The 17,389-nt window shown below is 27.9% G+C and overlaps 1 protein-coding gene across 2 annotated transcripts in view; it reads left to right on the top strand.

Moving 5' to 3' along the window:
- The window catches only part of LOC142330984 (uncharacterized), a 39,961-nt gene extending 25,012 nt beyond the window's left edge, over nt 1-14,949 (top strand). The window contains exons 3-6 of one of the 2 annotated variants that reach the window (XM_075376481.1): nt 3,051-3,184; nt 4,955-5,232; nt 12,015-12,240; nt 13,864-14,949. In XM_075376481.1, the coding sequence (XP_075232596.1) occupies nt 3,051-3,184; nt 4,955-5,232; nt 12,015-12,240; nt 13,864-14,111 (886 nt within the window). In that variant the 3' untranslated portion in view covers nt 14,112-14,949. Of the gene's footprint in view, nt 1-3,050; nt 3,302-4,954; nt 5,233-12,014; nt 12,241-13,863 lie in introns of both variants that reach the window. The other variant, XM_075376479.1, reaches the window with a different exon arrangement.
- The last annotated feature ends 2,440 nt before the right edge of the window (nt 14,950-17,389 follow it).

A 17,389-nucleotide genomic window follows, 5' to 3' on the forward strand; every position in this document is an offset into this window, starting at 1 on the left:
TTTGAGATTCAGTAGACTAATCAGAATAGCTTTCTTTAAGAGTAATGATGTTCATTAATCAGCCAATAAAAGGGATACTTGTTGAACTGAATGTCATCCCATTTCAATGGGCTTGGCATGCTGATATATTTGAAAGTATATTTTGCTCAAAAAAGGCAATGAGAAATCTCATCTTTCCTCATTATCCTCAGTAAATCTGGCATGATTTTTTTTCTTCTTTTTGTTATTAACACCTTGCTAAATATTTTATACTTTGTCAGAAACTTATTACTAATCATATAAAAACTACTTCACTTAATCAATGTATCCTGAGCATGATAATAAATTACACCAGTCAAAGGCTGGTTCCTGTTAAAAGTTTACAATTCTATCTTCTCTCTTTTTCCTTACTTTTCATTCCATTCAATGAATTGGTTCGATGGAAATTAAGTTAAGCAATCTTTCTGATGCTAGCACCTTATTCACATCATTCTGACATCTTCAATTAACCACTTCCTGATAAGGTAAACTTTCCTACAAAACAACTCTTTTTTACCCCTTTTTGATATTTCTGCTATCACACCTCAATAAAAAATTATTAACAACTAAAAATAATATTTTGAAATAGTTACATTTCATAAACTGGAAAAATCTCTTGCTAAGAACGTTTCTAGTCTAATTTAGATGTAAGGTCAAAGTGGTTTTAAATAATGTTTATAATTCATTAAAGAATTTCTTTTTCTTCCCAAACAGTGCATATTTCAGTTAAATTTCATCTCGCTAAACAACGCAATGAAAATATACAGACATTCTCCAATCAAATTTTAATCAATGTTTCATTATTTATTCGATAACATTTAGCAGTAGCTAAATTTTTTCAACTGATAATAATAGAATTAGTATACTATGAACCTTTCTTCACATTTTATATTTACTCCACATTGTGTTACATTACAAGAATTTCTGTTCTTATCATTTAATTGAAATGATAAGAAAAAATAAAACATTAAATAATTTTTATGAAGGAAAAATGTATTATTATTTTGTAAAGTATACTTATTATTTAACAATTTAACCTAATTTTATATATGAACATAAACATAGCAAATATAAATATCAATTTAGTAATTAATAGCAACAAATTTGTTGTGTGTTGGATTGACCAACTCCCTGAGTTATACATATATAACGATTAGTTAAGATTCTATTTGCTGAATAGTTTCATGAGGACTATAGTTTTAGATTTGTTAAAAGAATAACTTCTGACTCATTTACCATTAGTACAAAGTCACATCAATAATTGTTAAAAAAAGAATCTTATCTCTTCATTCACAATCTAAAATTTTATACTTAAATTATAAAAATTCTTCACCTATCGCATCATTTTTTCCTTTTATGTTCATTAAATTTTACTGGAACACTTTTTCCTTAACAATAAACTATAATTCTGTTTTTTTAACTTACTTTTATGTTATAGGGAAAAAATTATGAATATAAATAATTGAATCTTTATTTTTCTCCCTGGAACAATGGAATTGTGGTTATCTCATGAAACTATATTTATTACATATTTGGGTTATAGTAAATTATCTGCTGAAACATTTCTTAATCCATTTTATTAAGAGTTCAACTCTTTTATTACTATTATTATTATTGTTATCCTGAAGGTACTAAAAATTTAATATTTTTGGTACAATATCTACCATTTACACAAGTTTTATTACAAGAGTATGTTTTGTTTTATTTTCTTACAAAAAAAAAATCTCCTATTTTTATTAACATTGACATACAAATTATTTAATTAGAATGGAAAAAAATACATTCACATAATTATATTTAAATGTTGTAAAGCTTAATAATATTTGAAGACAGTAAAATCAGAGTAGAAAAACAGTCAAAAACTGCTAAAAGTACATGAACTTTATAGGTCACAAAACTTAATAAATACAATTCTATTTACTAAAACTAGAAATAAAATTTTAATCTCTGATTAAAGAATCAGATATTTTCAAAAGTGATTTTGCTACAGGCAATTGGTGAACATAGTCTTATTAGATAAATACAACTAAAGTAATGATAATTACAATAATATGTGTACATCTTTTATACAGAAATTGCAACTGTTCAACTATACCAATTTTTAATATACCTTAGTCAGATGTTAAGTTTTACTGCATGAATACTAGTACTTAAATGGTAACATCAATCTTATCTTGTAAGTAATTACACATTTACCATTATCCAATTTTGTTTTGCTACGAGAAAAAAAAAATTAACAACCTACAGTTTAACTGTTCTGTTTGGATTCAGGCTAAGTATCGCTGAACTCACAACTTACAGAATGAAGAAATTAATTTAATTTATCTTCAGTACATTGATAATGTTATTTATTTATTGTTCTTTCAAGTAATTACAAATACTAATGTCAAATACAATTACCAATAATAAAGTTATAAATGATAAAATTAGAGAATTTTCTATGGAAGGTAGAGATTTTAATCAGATTAGAGTATTGAAGATTTGCAAAACTATTAGCATAAAGCAGCCTCCTGTACATCAGAGATAATGAGTTCTGCCATGGGTAAATTTTGATCATAAAAAATAAGTTTGTTATAATTATTATGATTGTACTTCTTGTCAATTTATTTCATCATTTATTTGATCATTCAATAAACTATCAATTAATAACAGAATCTATACTAATAATAATAATTATTATTTTCTCTTGACCTATCATTAAATCAAACCTTAAAATCAATGCCAAATTCACCATTAATGTACAAATAAAATGCATGAAATATTTTAATAATGCATGTTTACATTTGTTTCACTAGTATTAGTAAATTAAACATAATTTTGAGATGTAATGAATAAATGAAAACCCCTTAAAATATTATTAATTCATTTATACCATGTTATCACAGTTACACCTTTACGTAAACACTATAAGACTGAAGAAAAGAATTCAACTGTAGTAAAAAAATCAGTGGTAAGATTAAATGAAACTATTACATTATAAAATAAATTTAATTTGCAACCATTAATATAAAATTAATGTTATAATTTTTCAGCCCTGCTCCATCAGCATTACGATATCCAGCGCCAACAACAGCTGTAGCAGCAGGTAACGGTCAATATGTAGTTGTATATCCAGGAGGAACAGTACCCGGTGGAAGTGTTGTTTTAGTCGGACGTCAAGGAGAAGGTGAGGGAGAAGGAGAAGGTGAAGGTAGTGGATGGACCGATTTTTTCGGTCAAATTGGAGAATATTTTTCATGGCCATTTTCACCCTCAGTACCTGTGACACCTGGAGAATCACCCGGTAACAATACATACATCCAATACATGAAAACTTGTGTCGCTGCACTCTATTTTTCAACAAAAGTAGTACTCGCTAACAATTCACTAACAAACTACAGTATTGGTACTGAACTACAAAAACTAACATTATTACAATAATTTAACAAACAGAATGGTCTGAAGTTTGAAATATAATATTTATAAAGTAGATTAGACTAACTATGTAGAAAATTAGACTAACAAAATTAAATTTTTTTTAAAGAATTAGATGGGAATTCATTTTTTTCAATAAAAGTAGAAGTACGATTAATTAGTAGTTAGAAGCATTTGATTTCTTTAATTACTGGTGAAAGGAGTAGTGAAATATTTAATTTACTAATTAGAATTATATAAACTGAGTTTATGAAATATTGTATTTGATTAATATTATTGTAGCATGATAAGTAGTAAAATTGGGAGATGTAACAATTTAGCTACATATACCAATACCACCTAAAATCTCAAAAAATGAGAAATTTACTTGATGTTATATTTTAAGAAGACTAGGAGTGTTTTAAATTAAATTAGGCATGCATATACTTTACTTTACTGGCTATTATAGTGTAGAATAATACAATAAGGTAAAAGTATTTTGAAATCTCTTGAGCTAGAAAAAAAATATTGGGCAGAATTCTATGCATTAACATATATTTTGAGAAATATCTGTAGAATGAATAATATGCAATTATGCAATGCGGTATGGTTACTTGACTGTATGGAAGATAGTGCAATTAATTTTTTTTTATGAAAGTCAGACAAGTGGATCGAGAAGTACTCCTTAAATCCACAACCACTAGAGACAGGTCCTTTCACTTTTGATTTAGGTGTATTTTGCTGAAAAATTCAAAAGGAAGCTTTTAAAGAATATTAAAAAAGTTTATGTTTTAAATCTCCCTGAGCCCAACCTGAACTCAACAAAAGTAAAAAAAATTAATAAAGAAAAATACAAAAATGAATTACGAGCACCTCTATGAAACTCATATCTAGTTCCACAACGTAGATGAAATGTTTGTTTAATGGGAACTTCTTAATATTAAATAATTAAAATAAACCCTATTCTTCTATATACATTTTTTTTTAAATATATAAAAAATACATTTTTTTAAATAGTTTTTTTAGAAGGATTAAATTTTAAAGGATATGCTAATTTCAAGAAAATTCAGTAACACCAATTTTAACTCATCTAATTACCCATTCATAAATAGTACATCTTCAGATGTACTATTTAAATCTAACATAATTTACTTATTTTTTACTATATTGAAATCATTATTTAATTCTATCGATCTGTTTTAGAAAACTGATGCATCAAATTATTACTACAAAACTTTATAATTTTTGACTCTTGAAATATAAATTGATCAAGCTTATTTTAAATACTGGAAACTGAATTCATGATTATATTCAATTTCCTGTGTAATGGTTTGGTATTTTACAAATCTGTCTTAAATGCTTGCATGCAACCCTTCCAGCCCACTGTATAAGCAACATCCTACCTAAACAAAAGAAAAAATTTTGAAAATCTTATTAATATAAATTATTTAGAATTCAGTTTAATTCATTCAGTTACGGATAATTTAAATATCTCTTCATTTTTATCTAATTTAATCTTATAAAAAAAAATTATTAATTTCAGCTGAAGGTGCAGGTGCAGGTGCTAGTGCTGGTTCTGCACCAGTTCCAGTTGCTCCAGCTAAACCTGAAAAAGTTGAAGCAACAAATGAAAATCAACCAGAAGTTGAAAAATTACCAGAGAATGCTATTCCTCAAGCACAAAGATTACTTGTTGTTGGTCAACCACAGTTCTTTGGACATTTTGCTGCTCTTCAAAAAGCAAATCCTGCAAATCTCCCTTCAGCAGCTAATGGTGCTGTGTCGAGTTTTCTCTTGCTCAGGAATGGTAATGCTCAACAGGTATGTTTAAAATTTATGAAAATAAATGATTTTTGTTCAGGAATTATGACCTTAATTAATTTCAATTAATAGTATTTTACAAAAAAAATTAAATGATTACTGACAAAACATCTAAAATGTAGAATTATTAACTCCAGATCAGTTTGTAGTTTAATTCTACCAGTAAAATACTGAAAGTCAAATTTACTGTAGCAAAAAAAAATCACAAATCCATTTTATTTTCTGTCAAACTTCAAATTTATTTTTCACTAAACCTATACGTTGAATGTATTTCTTCACTTACAACTCACATTCCTCACAAATTGTTACATGCCAGCAAACGTTTACTACTGGAATGAAATGTATAATAAAAGAAAATCTAAAGTTTTTTTTTTACCATGCTTGGTTTGACCATGAAAGGGTATTGGAGATGCTTTTGCTATACCACACCTCTTTGTGGTCATCACATTTATGTGATAAAAAGGATTAATGTTGGTGTGGTGAAGAGGATTAGGGTTAGGTTTTTGTACACAAGATGTTAATACTGCAGGGCATTGCCAAACCAATCATGTTTTAATACTAAACAGCTCCACAACATTCTCAGCCTATCTGTTGTTGGGATCTAATTAACAACGCAACCTGGGCTGGCAATCCATTGATGCAATAAGCTATATTCAATATACAAACAAGCAAATAAGCTTTTTATGGATCCTAAATCAAGAAAGCTACAACTGACTTTTTGAAACTTTTGATGTATTATTATATTGTTCAATCAAGAAACTGTATGTTGTACTAAAAAATAGTAAATAAATAATAAATATTAATATTACTAAAAAATATTACCACTTGTCTAATAATGACTAACATCATCATTGTTATATTGCACTACTTAGTTATCATTTACTGACTTAATTTTATTTAATGCATTCAGCAGATTTTAAATACGTTTTAATATTATTAAAATACTCCTTTTGTATTTAGGACAAAATTTAATGATAATTTTGTGCATATTTTAACTTAATTCATTTCTTTATTATTTTATAAAATAATTTCTGCAGTGTTAAAAATAAACTTTTAGCCATTAAAATAACTGTTTAGTTCATGAATAAAGACATGCTTTAAAACATATAAATAATTTTTCATAGATACTGGGTTTAAATGGTTCTGAACAAGATATCTCTTTTTACTGTATTTATTTTTTCCTTTTAATTATTATCAACTTATTAAGAAAATAAATTCATATAAAGAATAAACATCAATTAATAACACTGTCTATGTATATTTAAGTAAAAAAAATTAGGCAATAAAGAATGCCAGTGCTAATTGATTACAATATTCATGAAAAAAATGATTAATTAACATTCATCAATTTATTTAAAAATTTTTTAATCGACTAATTGTGAATAACTTAAAATTTAAAATGAAAACGAGTAATAAACAACTTTTTGAACTATTTTTTTTGGAAAATGAACAAACCTTTAAAAAATCACTGCTTTAAAAAAAAAATAAATGTATCATTTTATATATACATCTTCCTCACAGAAACCAGTTTTCTAAGGTCAATATTCTAAATACTAATTTGCATTCTTTGTGTATTTTTTTATAATAATGTTTAAATTGGCAGCCAAGAAAGTTGTTATTAACTTCATACCATTTAATAAAATAAGAAAAAACAAAAATAAATCTTTTGACAAGTTGCATTTATTGTAAAATTGTTTAATAGTATACTTTCAATTATTTAAATAACACAAAATTATATATGCTTTAAATTAATCAAACAATCGATCAACTGATTAAATTTAAAAGCAGTTCAAAAAATTACATTTTACAGACTACTATTTTAGTTACAAAATTTTTCACATACTTTAGAACATGTTATTAATATCAATAATAAATTGTGGATAAATCTGTATAATTATACACGGTTTGAACAAAACGATAAAAAAACATGATGAGGGGCAATCCCTCTATGAATTGACTGTACTCTTCCTTTTCTTTCCGCTAGGCCAAGTGCTTTAGGAGTTTGATCAACCACCCTGATTTCATTTGTGGCAGCATGCTAGCACAAACTGGTAGCAGGCGGCTACTATTTTATTAAAGCTTATTGTACAATGTTAGGATTCCTAATCTGAACCCTATTTCTCGATCGATCAGTTTAATTATAGGCATTTTAATTTTAGAAGTGATAAATGGGTAAAACATCTTTATGCTCAAATAATTTAGCTTACAGTTTAACAAGACATTAGCAATTTTACTTATGATTTTCCACAAGTTCAAGGTGCAGAAGCTGTACAACTGTGAGAGAGAAAGTGACACATAAAAGTTTATCATGTTAATTTTTAATACTCTCATTTCTTTGGTTCTGTCTCCTAATCAACATTTATTCCTTAATTACAATTAATAACATATACAGGCCTGTAAAACTATAGGCATAATGCTGTTATACCAATCAAGGGAGTTATATTATTGACATGGGACATAACCTAACTAAATAAATATACGATCCAAAATATTTCAGAAATAGGAAAATTATTATTGTATGGCTCATTCATTCTAAAGCATTTTATTTTTTTCTTTACAATGCTACTTCTGGTGAAGTTAATGACATATATTGTCATATAAGTTAATGACATATAAGTCTTGAAATCAGGCCTTCCCCCAACATCTTATCAAATGTTTTATTGTAATCCAGTTATTAGCCATCAGATTTAAAATCATCGATTTCAAAATATCGGATATAAAATTTAGTTAAAATAAAAATCCTCAGTACTGAACGAAAGTTTTTTTTTTTTTTTTGTTTCAAAGGTTTAACAAGATGTGCATTTATATTTACAAATAAACTAGGTTTTATGGAAAAATGTAATATTGTTAACTTTTTTTAATGAAATTATTCAACATAATTATACAAATAGTAAACATATAACATGGTAAAAATTAAGGAATTTAAAAAAAATATTTTCAAAAAATTAAGGACTATGGTATTTTGGATTGCCATGTCAGCCACCTGCATAACACTTTTACACCAAGAATTCAGTAACTATAAATCTCATCTACCAAACCTACACCACTATTTTAATATATTTATAGACATTTAACACCCAAATTTAAAAAAAAAAAAAAAAAAAATTATTTCAAACATTTTTTTTCTCTCTGGAATCACAGTTCGATATTGCTGGAGGATGAGATGGAATGACAATTTTGTAGCATGTGAAAATACCATGCCTGATCAGGATTCAACTGGGACCTCCTTTTGTAAAAGGCCAAGATGTTGTGGAACTGGGACCACTTATGCTGTGGAGGCCGGCTACCTCAACCACTTAGATTATATTTAAATATAACCCAACAAAACATATGAATTAATAGGTTAAACAAATGACCCTCCCATAACTTAACACTGAATTTCATTAAATTTATAAAAAGTTGTACAACCAACTTGTAAGCTATTTTATCTGATTTTTTTAAAAATCACACAACTTCACAGTAGAGTAGCATACACTCAAACAAACTCTTTTTATATAAAACTATGTTTTTATCAAATATCATTGACTTACAACGTATCTTAACCTATATTTTATGGTTTTAACACCGGTAATATCCGAAAACATACAGAAAAATTATTAAAATTCTATACTTCCTCCCACGTAGTCGTATAGGTTATAGTCACTTAAAATTAATTTAATTATTAAACTAACAAGCCGAATTGTTTTCGACTGCACTCACTTCACGTAATTACGTTTTTTTTTAGAATCTAGAGCCTAACTTAACAACTAAAATAGTATTTAATTACTTAACTATATCTCACCATGTGTTCGTAGCCATGTTTTACAAAAACGTTAATAACTACACTTGCACTTTATAACTTTCAAAACCCACTCGTACACTATTAAATCACACAAAAACTCGTACTTTAACGCTATTTTAAACTCTATAACACAAAAATATACTGCCAAAAAATCAACTTAAAAACAGAGCGAAAACTCGCAAGTAGTGGTCGACCAGTGATCTCGCATAGACTACTTCCTACGGCAAGCTGCTGCCATCGTCACTTGGAACTATAAAATGCTGTCACTTAAATATATTTAACATTTAAATCTTGACAATGAACCATTTAAATCTTGACAATGAACAAAAAAATGAAAATTTTTTTTCTTCCTATTATATAGAGAAGTAGGTTTGCAAGATCAAAATATTGACTTTCTATCCCCTTAAGAAGTGAAAGATAATTTAGGGTTTAGTTTATAAATTTGTATAAACATCAGCGGTGACTTAAATCTAAAATTAGTAGGGGTGCTGCTCCAGAAATTTGTTTCTGGGCCTTTTCAAGGCCATGGTTAAAGTTTTCTGTAAAATAAAATAACAAAAAATAAATCAAATAGAACAGCTGGAAGCAGGATAATAATGTAATTCCGCACTTTATCACAGTCAAGAATATGGTACATGGTTTTTAAGTACAACACCCACAGAGTAAAAAAAAAAAAATACTAACTTCCACCAGCAAGCGAGGGTCGGCACTGTGGGAGCAACAGTGCTCTCTCCCTCGCAGCTTCCTATGTGCTCATGCACACAACAGCCATCACACACTGCTGGAACTGTGAAGCGCATAGTTCCACACAACGATTGTATCTTTTCATAAACTGGGGAATGGCTACTGACATTAAGCTTAAGGATTATATGTTGTACAAGTATTAAGAAAGAATTAAAGAAAAAAGGACTCATTATATTAAATGTTATCGATAATATTATAATGGAATAATAATAATATCAATAGTGGAAATAAGAGGTGCTGCAGTTCCACAGTGCCTATTAAACATCCTACCTCTTTAGAATAAACATTAAAAAATAAATTAACCAATAATAAAATTATTAAATTTAGTTTTATATTCATTACTAAGTAATACAGATTATTAAGTGTTTTAATATAAACAGGGACATTAAAAAAAATCACATAACAATACATGAGTAAAAAAAATAAGTATAAAACAACCACTTGTATGTAGACAGGAAGGTCAACCAGTCTATCAGATTATTGTTATTATTAAAAATTGTTAGAACGTTTTTGGTGGGCAACTCGCATAATGAACCTAAGTTCATTTTATATAATAATATTTTAGTAATTTTTATAATGAAAAATGAGTATTTACTAAGGCAGACACATCATTTTCTAAACTTATAAATTTATCTGCTTTTTCTACTTATGTCTGCCCTTTAGAAACTGGAATTAAGTACTTTTTTATTCCAAACTGGTTTATTAGAAATGAAAAAACCGCAGTCCTTGACTACGCAAGCTATTTTTAAACTTTTGATGGCGATTCAAAGATGATTGTATTTATCATATAACCACTTTGTCGGTTCAAAATCACTCATATCAGTACACTCTTTCTTATATATTTAAATTTTTTTTTTTTTTTACAGAAATAAAAGATTAGTATAAAATCTTAGAGAAATAGTACTGAAAAATTATTCATCAAAATATTTTATTAAGAATTATAAAATAGTTAATGAAGAAATGAAAGTAATTTGCAAATTTATGTTTCTGTTCTTCCAACATGGTAATCAATAACAAAAGGTTTAAATGCAGAACAATATATTTCAAATTTTTTATATAATTTCTCATGTATTTTTGTACTAAAATTTGGTCTTAGGAGAAGGGAGAATTGCTCATACAAATTCACTTTTAGTCACAGAAATATGTTAACTGCTTTTTTTAATTTTAATACTTAAAAGGTCATCATCATATTCCTTTTTTATAGGTTATTTAAAACAAAATTATTCCACATGGCTATATTTATTTTACGACATCATTTTTGAACGATTTTTCCAGCAAGCAATTTTGTATAACTATTGCCAACAGCACTGCAAAGAAGCAAATTAAACTTTAAAAATGTTGTATTTTTCTCAATAAAATGATTTTAAATACTTAGTAATGAAAACAATAATTATTAACATAATGTGGATTTTTTAATTTTGCTATGAAAATAACACTTACCTATTCTGTCCTAAATTAATACAAGAAGCAGGAACACATATGATTTTCTGTTGTGAAAGAGTTAAACATTAATGAATTATTTCAAACATTTTGCTTCAGTCACTCAAAATTAAGCCTGGATTGATTTGGTATGGACAAATGTCATTTGTCATTTGACCATATATGACATAGTAAGCAGGTCTCAAAAAATAATTTTTTTTTTATATGAAGTCAGTTCATTAATAAATTTATCCTAGTTGAATCAAATGCAACAAAACAAATAGCTGATATTCTGAAGAGTAAAATATTTGTGTTAATAAGTATGAAAACCGTATTTTGTGTATTGTAATTGTAATAAGTATTTAATACTTAAAAACGTTTTTTGAAAAAAAAATAAAATGAAAAAAAGATATATATATATATATATATATATAAATTTTGTAAACATTACACTTCTTCAATTAAAGTATACATTATCTACATTTGCTAGATGAGTAAGCCTTTTTCACCAGATATCTTATCTGTCTCTTCTTTCCTATTAAATTACATGTAAAAGCATGACTGAGGACAAAAAAATGAAAATAAAATGAAATGTTAATAAAGAAGTGTTAATGAAGAATAAACATTAAAAAATTAACTTTTGTTTTTACTTGTTTTTTTTTTTTTGTAAATAATAACCAGATCTTTTATTAAAATATAAATAATTTATTTTTATTAATTTTGAAAAAATTGAAACCTTACACTTATACGATCATGTTAATAATGAAATAAATTACTTAGTCATTGACAAAATAATTTCAGTTTATTCACAAAACATATTTTTATTTTAATTTTTCAGATTGCAGAAGATCCAGTATTACAAGCAGATGGACCTGGAAGTGCAGCATTAGCTTATCAAAGATTATTAGTTTTATCAAAAAAACAACAAAAGGAAAAAGAAGCTGCAGAAGCTGGATCAGTAACAGTTGATGTGAAGGAAGGCTCATTAAACTCTAGTGTTGAATCATCATCAACATCTCCATCATCAAATGAAGAATCTGAAAATGTTGATGCGGATGAAGAAGGTAAGTCATGTAAATTAATTTTTGATAAATTTTCCATTCATACACACATCAAAGTCAGTTAAAGAAAAGCCTGGCAAATTATTGCAGGCTTTTCTCAGCTACATTGGCCAAGTTCTAGCAAATTCCTTGCTTTTTATTGATTTTGATGATAAGATTTATGCAAATAAGATTTATGCATTAAAAGTCCCACATTTAAATTTTTTTTATTTTGTTTTAGGTGCTTCCTTACTCTATGAGGAAAATTTAGAAAAAAAATGATTATTAATAAAGACATAATCCTAAAAAAAAAAAATTTAAAAGGAATTGTTTAAAAATGTTGAAAAAATATATATATATAACTTTTATGAAAGTAATGAAGAAAATGCTTCTCATTTTGGGTCCAGAATTCTTGTATAATACAGGCGCCAAAGCTACTTTAATTTTAATAGCACTTCAAGTGATGCAGAAAAATAAAAATTATAACAGAGCCAAAAAACAAAAACAGAATATATATTTTTTGTTGTGGGGAATAAATTTTCTTAAAAACATTCATATGTAGGAAGCTTAACAAATTTGCTTAAGTTTTTTTTCTCCATACCTTACACCCAGTTCAATAAAAGCTAAAATATGAAAAGAAAATTTTTCAAAAAACTTTTCTGCATTATGTCTGCAGATTATAATTTTTAAAAATTGTGGACATTTCTTGATAGCTCTATGAATGAAGTATAAACTTTAAAAACTTTTTTGAAAAATATATAAACCAAAGGGAGATAACAACAAAAAAACATAAATTTAAATTTTAAGAGGTAGGAGGTTTAGTTTCTGAGACTTTTTAGGATTATTTAAATACACATTGTAGGTAATAAATTTGCTATAATAAAGCTTTCTCTAAAATGCCTTGAAAAAAAATCAAAATTGGTTTTTTGTGATTAGGATTTAGGTTTGGCTGTATTTGAGCCAAATACGTTTGGTTCACATGCAGACATGTACAGACAATAATTTAAAAAGTGAATGGAAAAATTAAATTCTTTCAATAATAATATATCGCTGGACTTCATGGCGCGAGTGGTAGCGTCTTGGCCTTCACCCGGAGATCCTGGGTTCGAATCCCAGTCAGGCATTCAAGCATGGCATTTTTCACACACGCTTCAAAATACTCATCTCATTCTCTACAGAATGAATTGCTTGACTGCGGACCCGGAGTTTAAAAAAAAAAAATTGACATACAGAGTTTAACACTCCACTTGCTTTCCTATTGCTGCCGATTCTTTTTGACATCTCTTTGTTGGATGTACAACCTACCTATTATGAAGCAAAAGTAGTAAAAACTTTCTACTATTTTTATCTTCAAATCATTACCACAAATTACAAAAACTGTATTTTTTTTTTAAATATTAAAAAATTTATCATTTATTTACCTAGTAAATGTATAAACTGAGCTAAATTTATTCATAATAAAGTTTTAAAGAATTACATCAAAATGCTGTCAAATTTCAGCTTAAGTATTCTACTAAAGAATTTTTAATTGTATTCAATAAACCTCATATTTATGTGAAAAACAAACATTTGTTTTTACACCAAGTTTTTCAAGTTTATATCTATACCTATTATTTTTTAAGTTTTATATTATCCTTTTTTTTTCAGGGCCATCAATTGCTCAAGCTAAGCCGCAAGCTATTTCTTTAGCTGGACGAGGAGGAGTTGCAGCCGCAGCACCAGTCGGAACAGCTGTAGTAGGACCAGGAGGAATGGCTTTAAGTGCACCATCAGCAACTGCTGTTGCTGGACCGACTGCGGGTACCCCTATTTCAATTGCTCCAGCAAATAAAGCTGCAAAAACATATTTTCTTGCCAAACAGAATCCACAGTATTTGTTTCCATACAAACCATAAGTAGAATTTTTCAGTGGCAGATTTTCAATGACCGATGGTTAATAACTTATAACTGAAATGAAAATTATTTTTAGAGATCATCAAAAATTAGGCTGTATAAACAAATTTAAAAATGTATTATTACTTATGGTTAGTTTTTTAAGATTAGTGCTATTTATTGGCTGAAGTACTGCCAAAAATAAAAAAAGTACTTATCGTGCATACCTAATTTCACATAATACACAGAATTTTGTTTACATGAAAAAAAATTAAAATAAATTCCAATAAATAATGATAATAAATTTTACATTTTAATCTAAAAAAAATAATTATTTAAAAAATTAGTATAAAATATTCTGTATTTCCCTCTAAATTTTCTTTATTTAAACATTAAAAATTTATCATATGTTCTTTTTCCTACTTTTGTGTGTTATCTTCCTAATTACTAAGTGATTTTATATTTATAATAAATATATTTTCACTATTAGCAATTATATCAATTTTTTTACTGTTCTTTTTCTATTAAATGATGATAATTAAGTTCATCAGTTTGCTATAATTTTAAAACAGATTGAAAACATTTTGTTTTATTAAATTTTACTATAGTGATTATCTAAAAAGAGATCTCATGGGCATTTAAATAGTTAGATCAAATTTATAAAAAATTATTTTTAGTTCTTAATATTAAATTTTGAAAGTGATCTTATAAGTTCCTTTACTTTTTGATGTTTTAACCACTAGAAGATAGATTCTAAGGACTTAAAAAAATCTTTATTCTAAGTGCCAATAATCTGTTGTAAAATTCTTCCTAATTTGTAACTTCTACAATTTTTTTTTTTTTAATAAAATTATTTTAATTTATTTTAAATTAATACATTCTTTCTTTATTTTAATCCTGTTCATTACAAATTCTTATATAACTTACTTCTAAAATACAAACCTGACCATAAAATCCAAACCATTCAGTAATCCCACTGGCATTGGCATTCGCATACAATTCTATCCCATATTTCCAAATGTTGTGCAGTGGGATCCCTGTACTGAAAGTATGAACTAAGAACAACAAGCTCCAAACCATCCATGGCAAGTTTGACAACAACGTGATGCGTGTCAGAGGCCTGCTGGATGAAGATGCTATCTAAAGACTTCCTGCACAGTACAGTGGATTTTCTGTCACCAACAAAAAACTTCTTCCAGGCTGGAAAACCTGGCAGATTACCCTTGACCACGTACAGGTGTTGCAGAAGAACTACATCGAGGCTCCGTTTTTCGACAACTTCATCTAATTCAACTTGGACTATATATAGCACCCTGGGCATTTACTTGACCCAACTTAACCAACAAGAGAGTTGAAATAACTCAACAGCTTTTAAGTAACAACCATACTCCTTACTAATTGCCTATGATTTTTGCGCAACCTTTTGCAGTTAATGCATGGAGCCACTTTCTGAAGTGGCAACACTGTAAAGTTACTAGTAATCATATGATTATATGAACAGCTTTTTTAAATTAGGTATTAATATTTTTAGTCTATTGTTACCTCGTGAGATGTAAGCAAACGTTTTGTAGAACAAGTTTTTGTTGTGCATTACAAAATAGATGATACTAATTATGAGCAATGTTGTGCAATCAAGTTATGTGTTAAACTCAGTGAGAATGCTACTGAAACTTTTTCAAAATTAAAAAGGGCATATGGAGATGCCACTCTATCACAAGCCCAATTATTTAGATGGTTTAACGCATATTAAGATGGCTGGGAATCAGTTGCGGATGATCCACGCTCTGGAAGACCGTCAACGTCAAAAAGTGAAGACAATGTTGAGTGAATCAGAGACTTGATACGCCACGACCAGCGATTAACTGTCAGAATGACTGCAGAACAATTGAATTTCAGCCATACCACAGTCCATCAAATATTGACATACAAATTGGACATGAAAAAAGTTTGTGCAAAATTGCTCCCAAAAAACTTCACTGTTAAACAGAAAAACAACAGGGTGGAAGTGTGCCACAATCTTCTTGGGAAAATTGAAACTGATCCTGATTTTCTAAAAACTGTTATTACTGATGATGAATCTTAGATATTTGAGTACGACCCAGAAACAAAATGCCAGTGCAAGGAGTGGCACACTTCAAACTTACTACGTCCCAAAAAAGCAAAAATGAGCAAATCAAAACCATGCTAATTTGTTTCTTCGATAGTAATGGCATTGTCCATAAGGAGTTTTGCCTACAGGACAGACTGTAGATCAATATATTTATCAAAAAATTCTTGAAAGTGGGAAAGAGTTGCCCACGTGAGACCAGCCACAAAGACAGCTGGATGCTGCATCATGGCATTGCACCTTCTCACACTGCATTCTCAATAACTGAGTTTTTAGCAAACAAAAACATTCCTGTAGTTCCTCAACTATCTTATTCACCTGACTTGAGTCCCTGCAACTTTTTCCTGTTCTCGACTAAAAAAAACACCTCAAAGACTCCATTCTGGAATAGTAGAAAACATAAAAAAAAAGTTACCGACCATCTGAAGGATATTCCGGTTTCTGAGTTCCAACACTGCTATGAAGAGTGGGAAAACTGCTTCTATTGTTGCATGGCTAACAAAGGGAAATATTTTGAAGGAAATATAAGAGTAATAACAGTCTATGTATAATCGGATTGTAAAAAAAAAAAGGTTTTTCTGAACCAGTCTCATTACTTTATTTTCAGACCTTGTACAAGACAATATAATTTAAGAGCGAAAATATTATTTTTTAAATACTTAATTACCTTTTAATTTCCATATAGAACAAAGATTTGATTATTCAAACATAAATTCATGATTACAATGAATAACTCATGCTCTCTCATTTTATTTGTTGTGCACATGATTTATGCCTACAATAAAATGTAAATTCCTGAGCGTAGTAAGTTTAACATTTTCTATCACTCATTCCCGTCATAACCTCATTTTCAAATGTGGATGTGTAATATATCAAAATGTCATGTACGTAATGTAGTACCTATTTATTGTTGGTTGGCAGTCAAAATCAGCTAAATTTGAATTTTATTGAAATTGAGATTTTTGCATCTTTTGATTACTTTCTCTCTTAGCTTTATAATAATAGTATGTTCTTTTCAGATTAGTAGCACATTCTATGGGAAGTTTAATTAATTAATACTCAACATCATTGAGTATTCATTAATACTCAATATTAGCCACACCGAACAGCTCTTTGAAATAGGATGAATTTAATATTAAGCAAAAATTTTTATTCTTCTAAAGTAACCGAACAACAAAACCAGGGCAATACAGT

This window comes from Lycorma delicatula, chromosome 10 (genome assembly GCF_047948215.1).
Source record: "Lycorma delicatula isolate Av1 chromosome 10, ASM4794821v1, whole genome shotgun sequence".
NCBI lineage: Eukaryota > Metazoa > Arthropoda > Insecta > Hemiptera > Fulgoridae > Lycorma > Lycorma delicatula.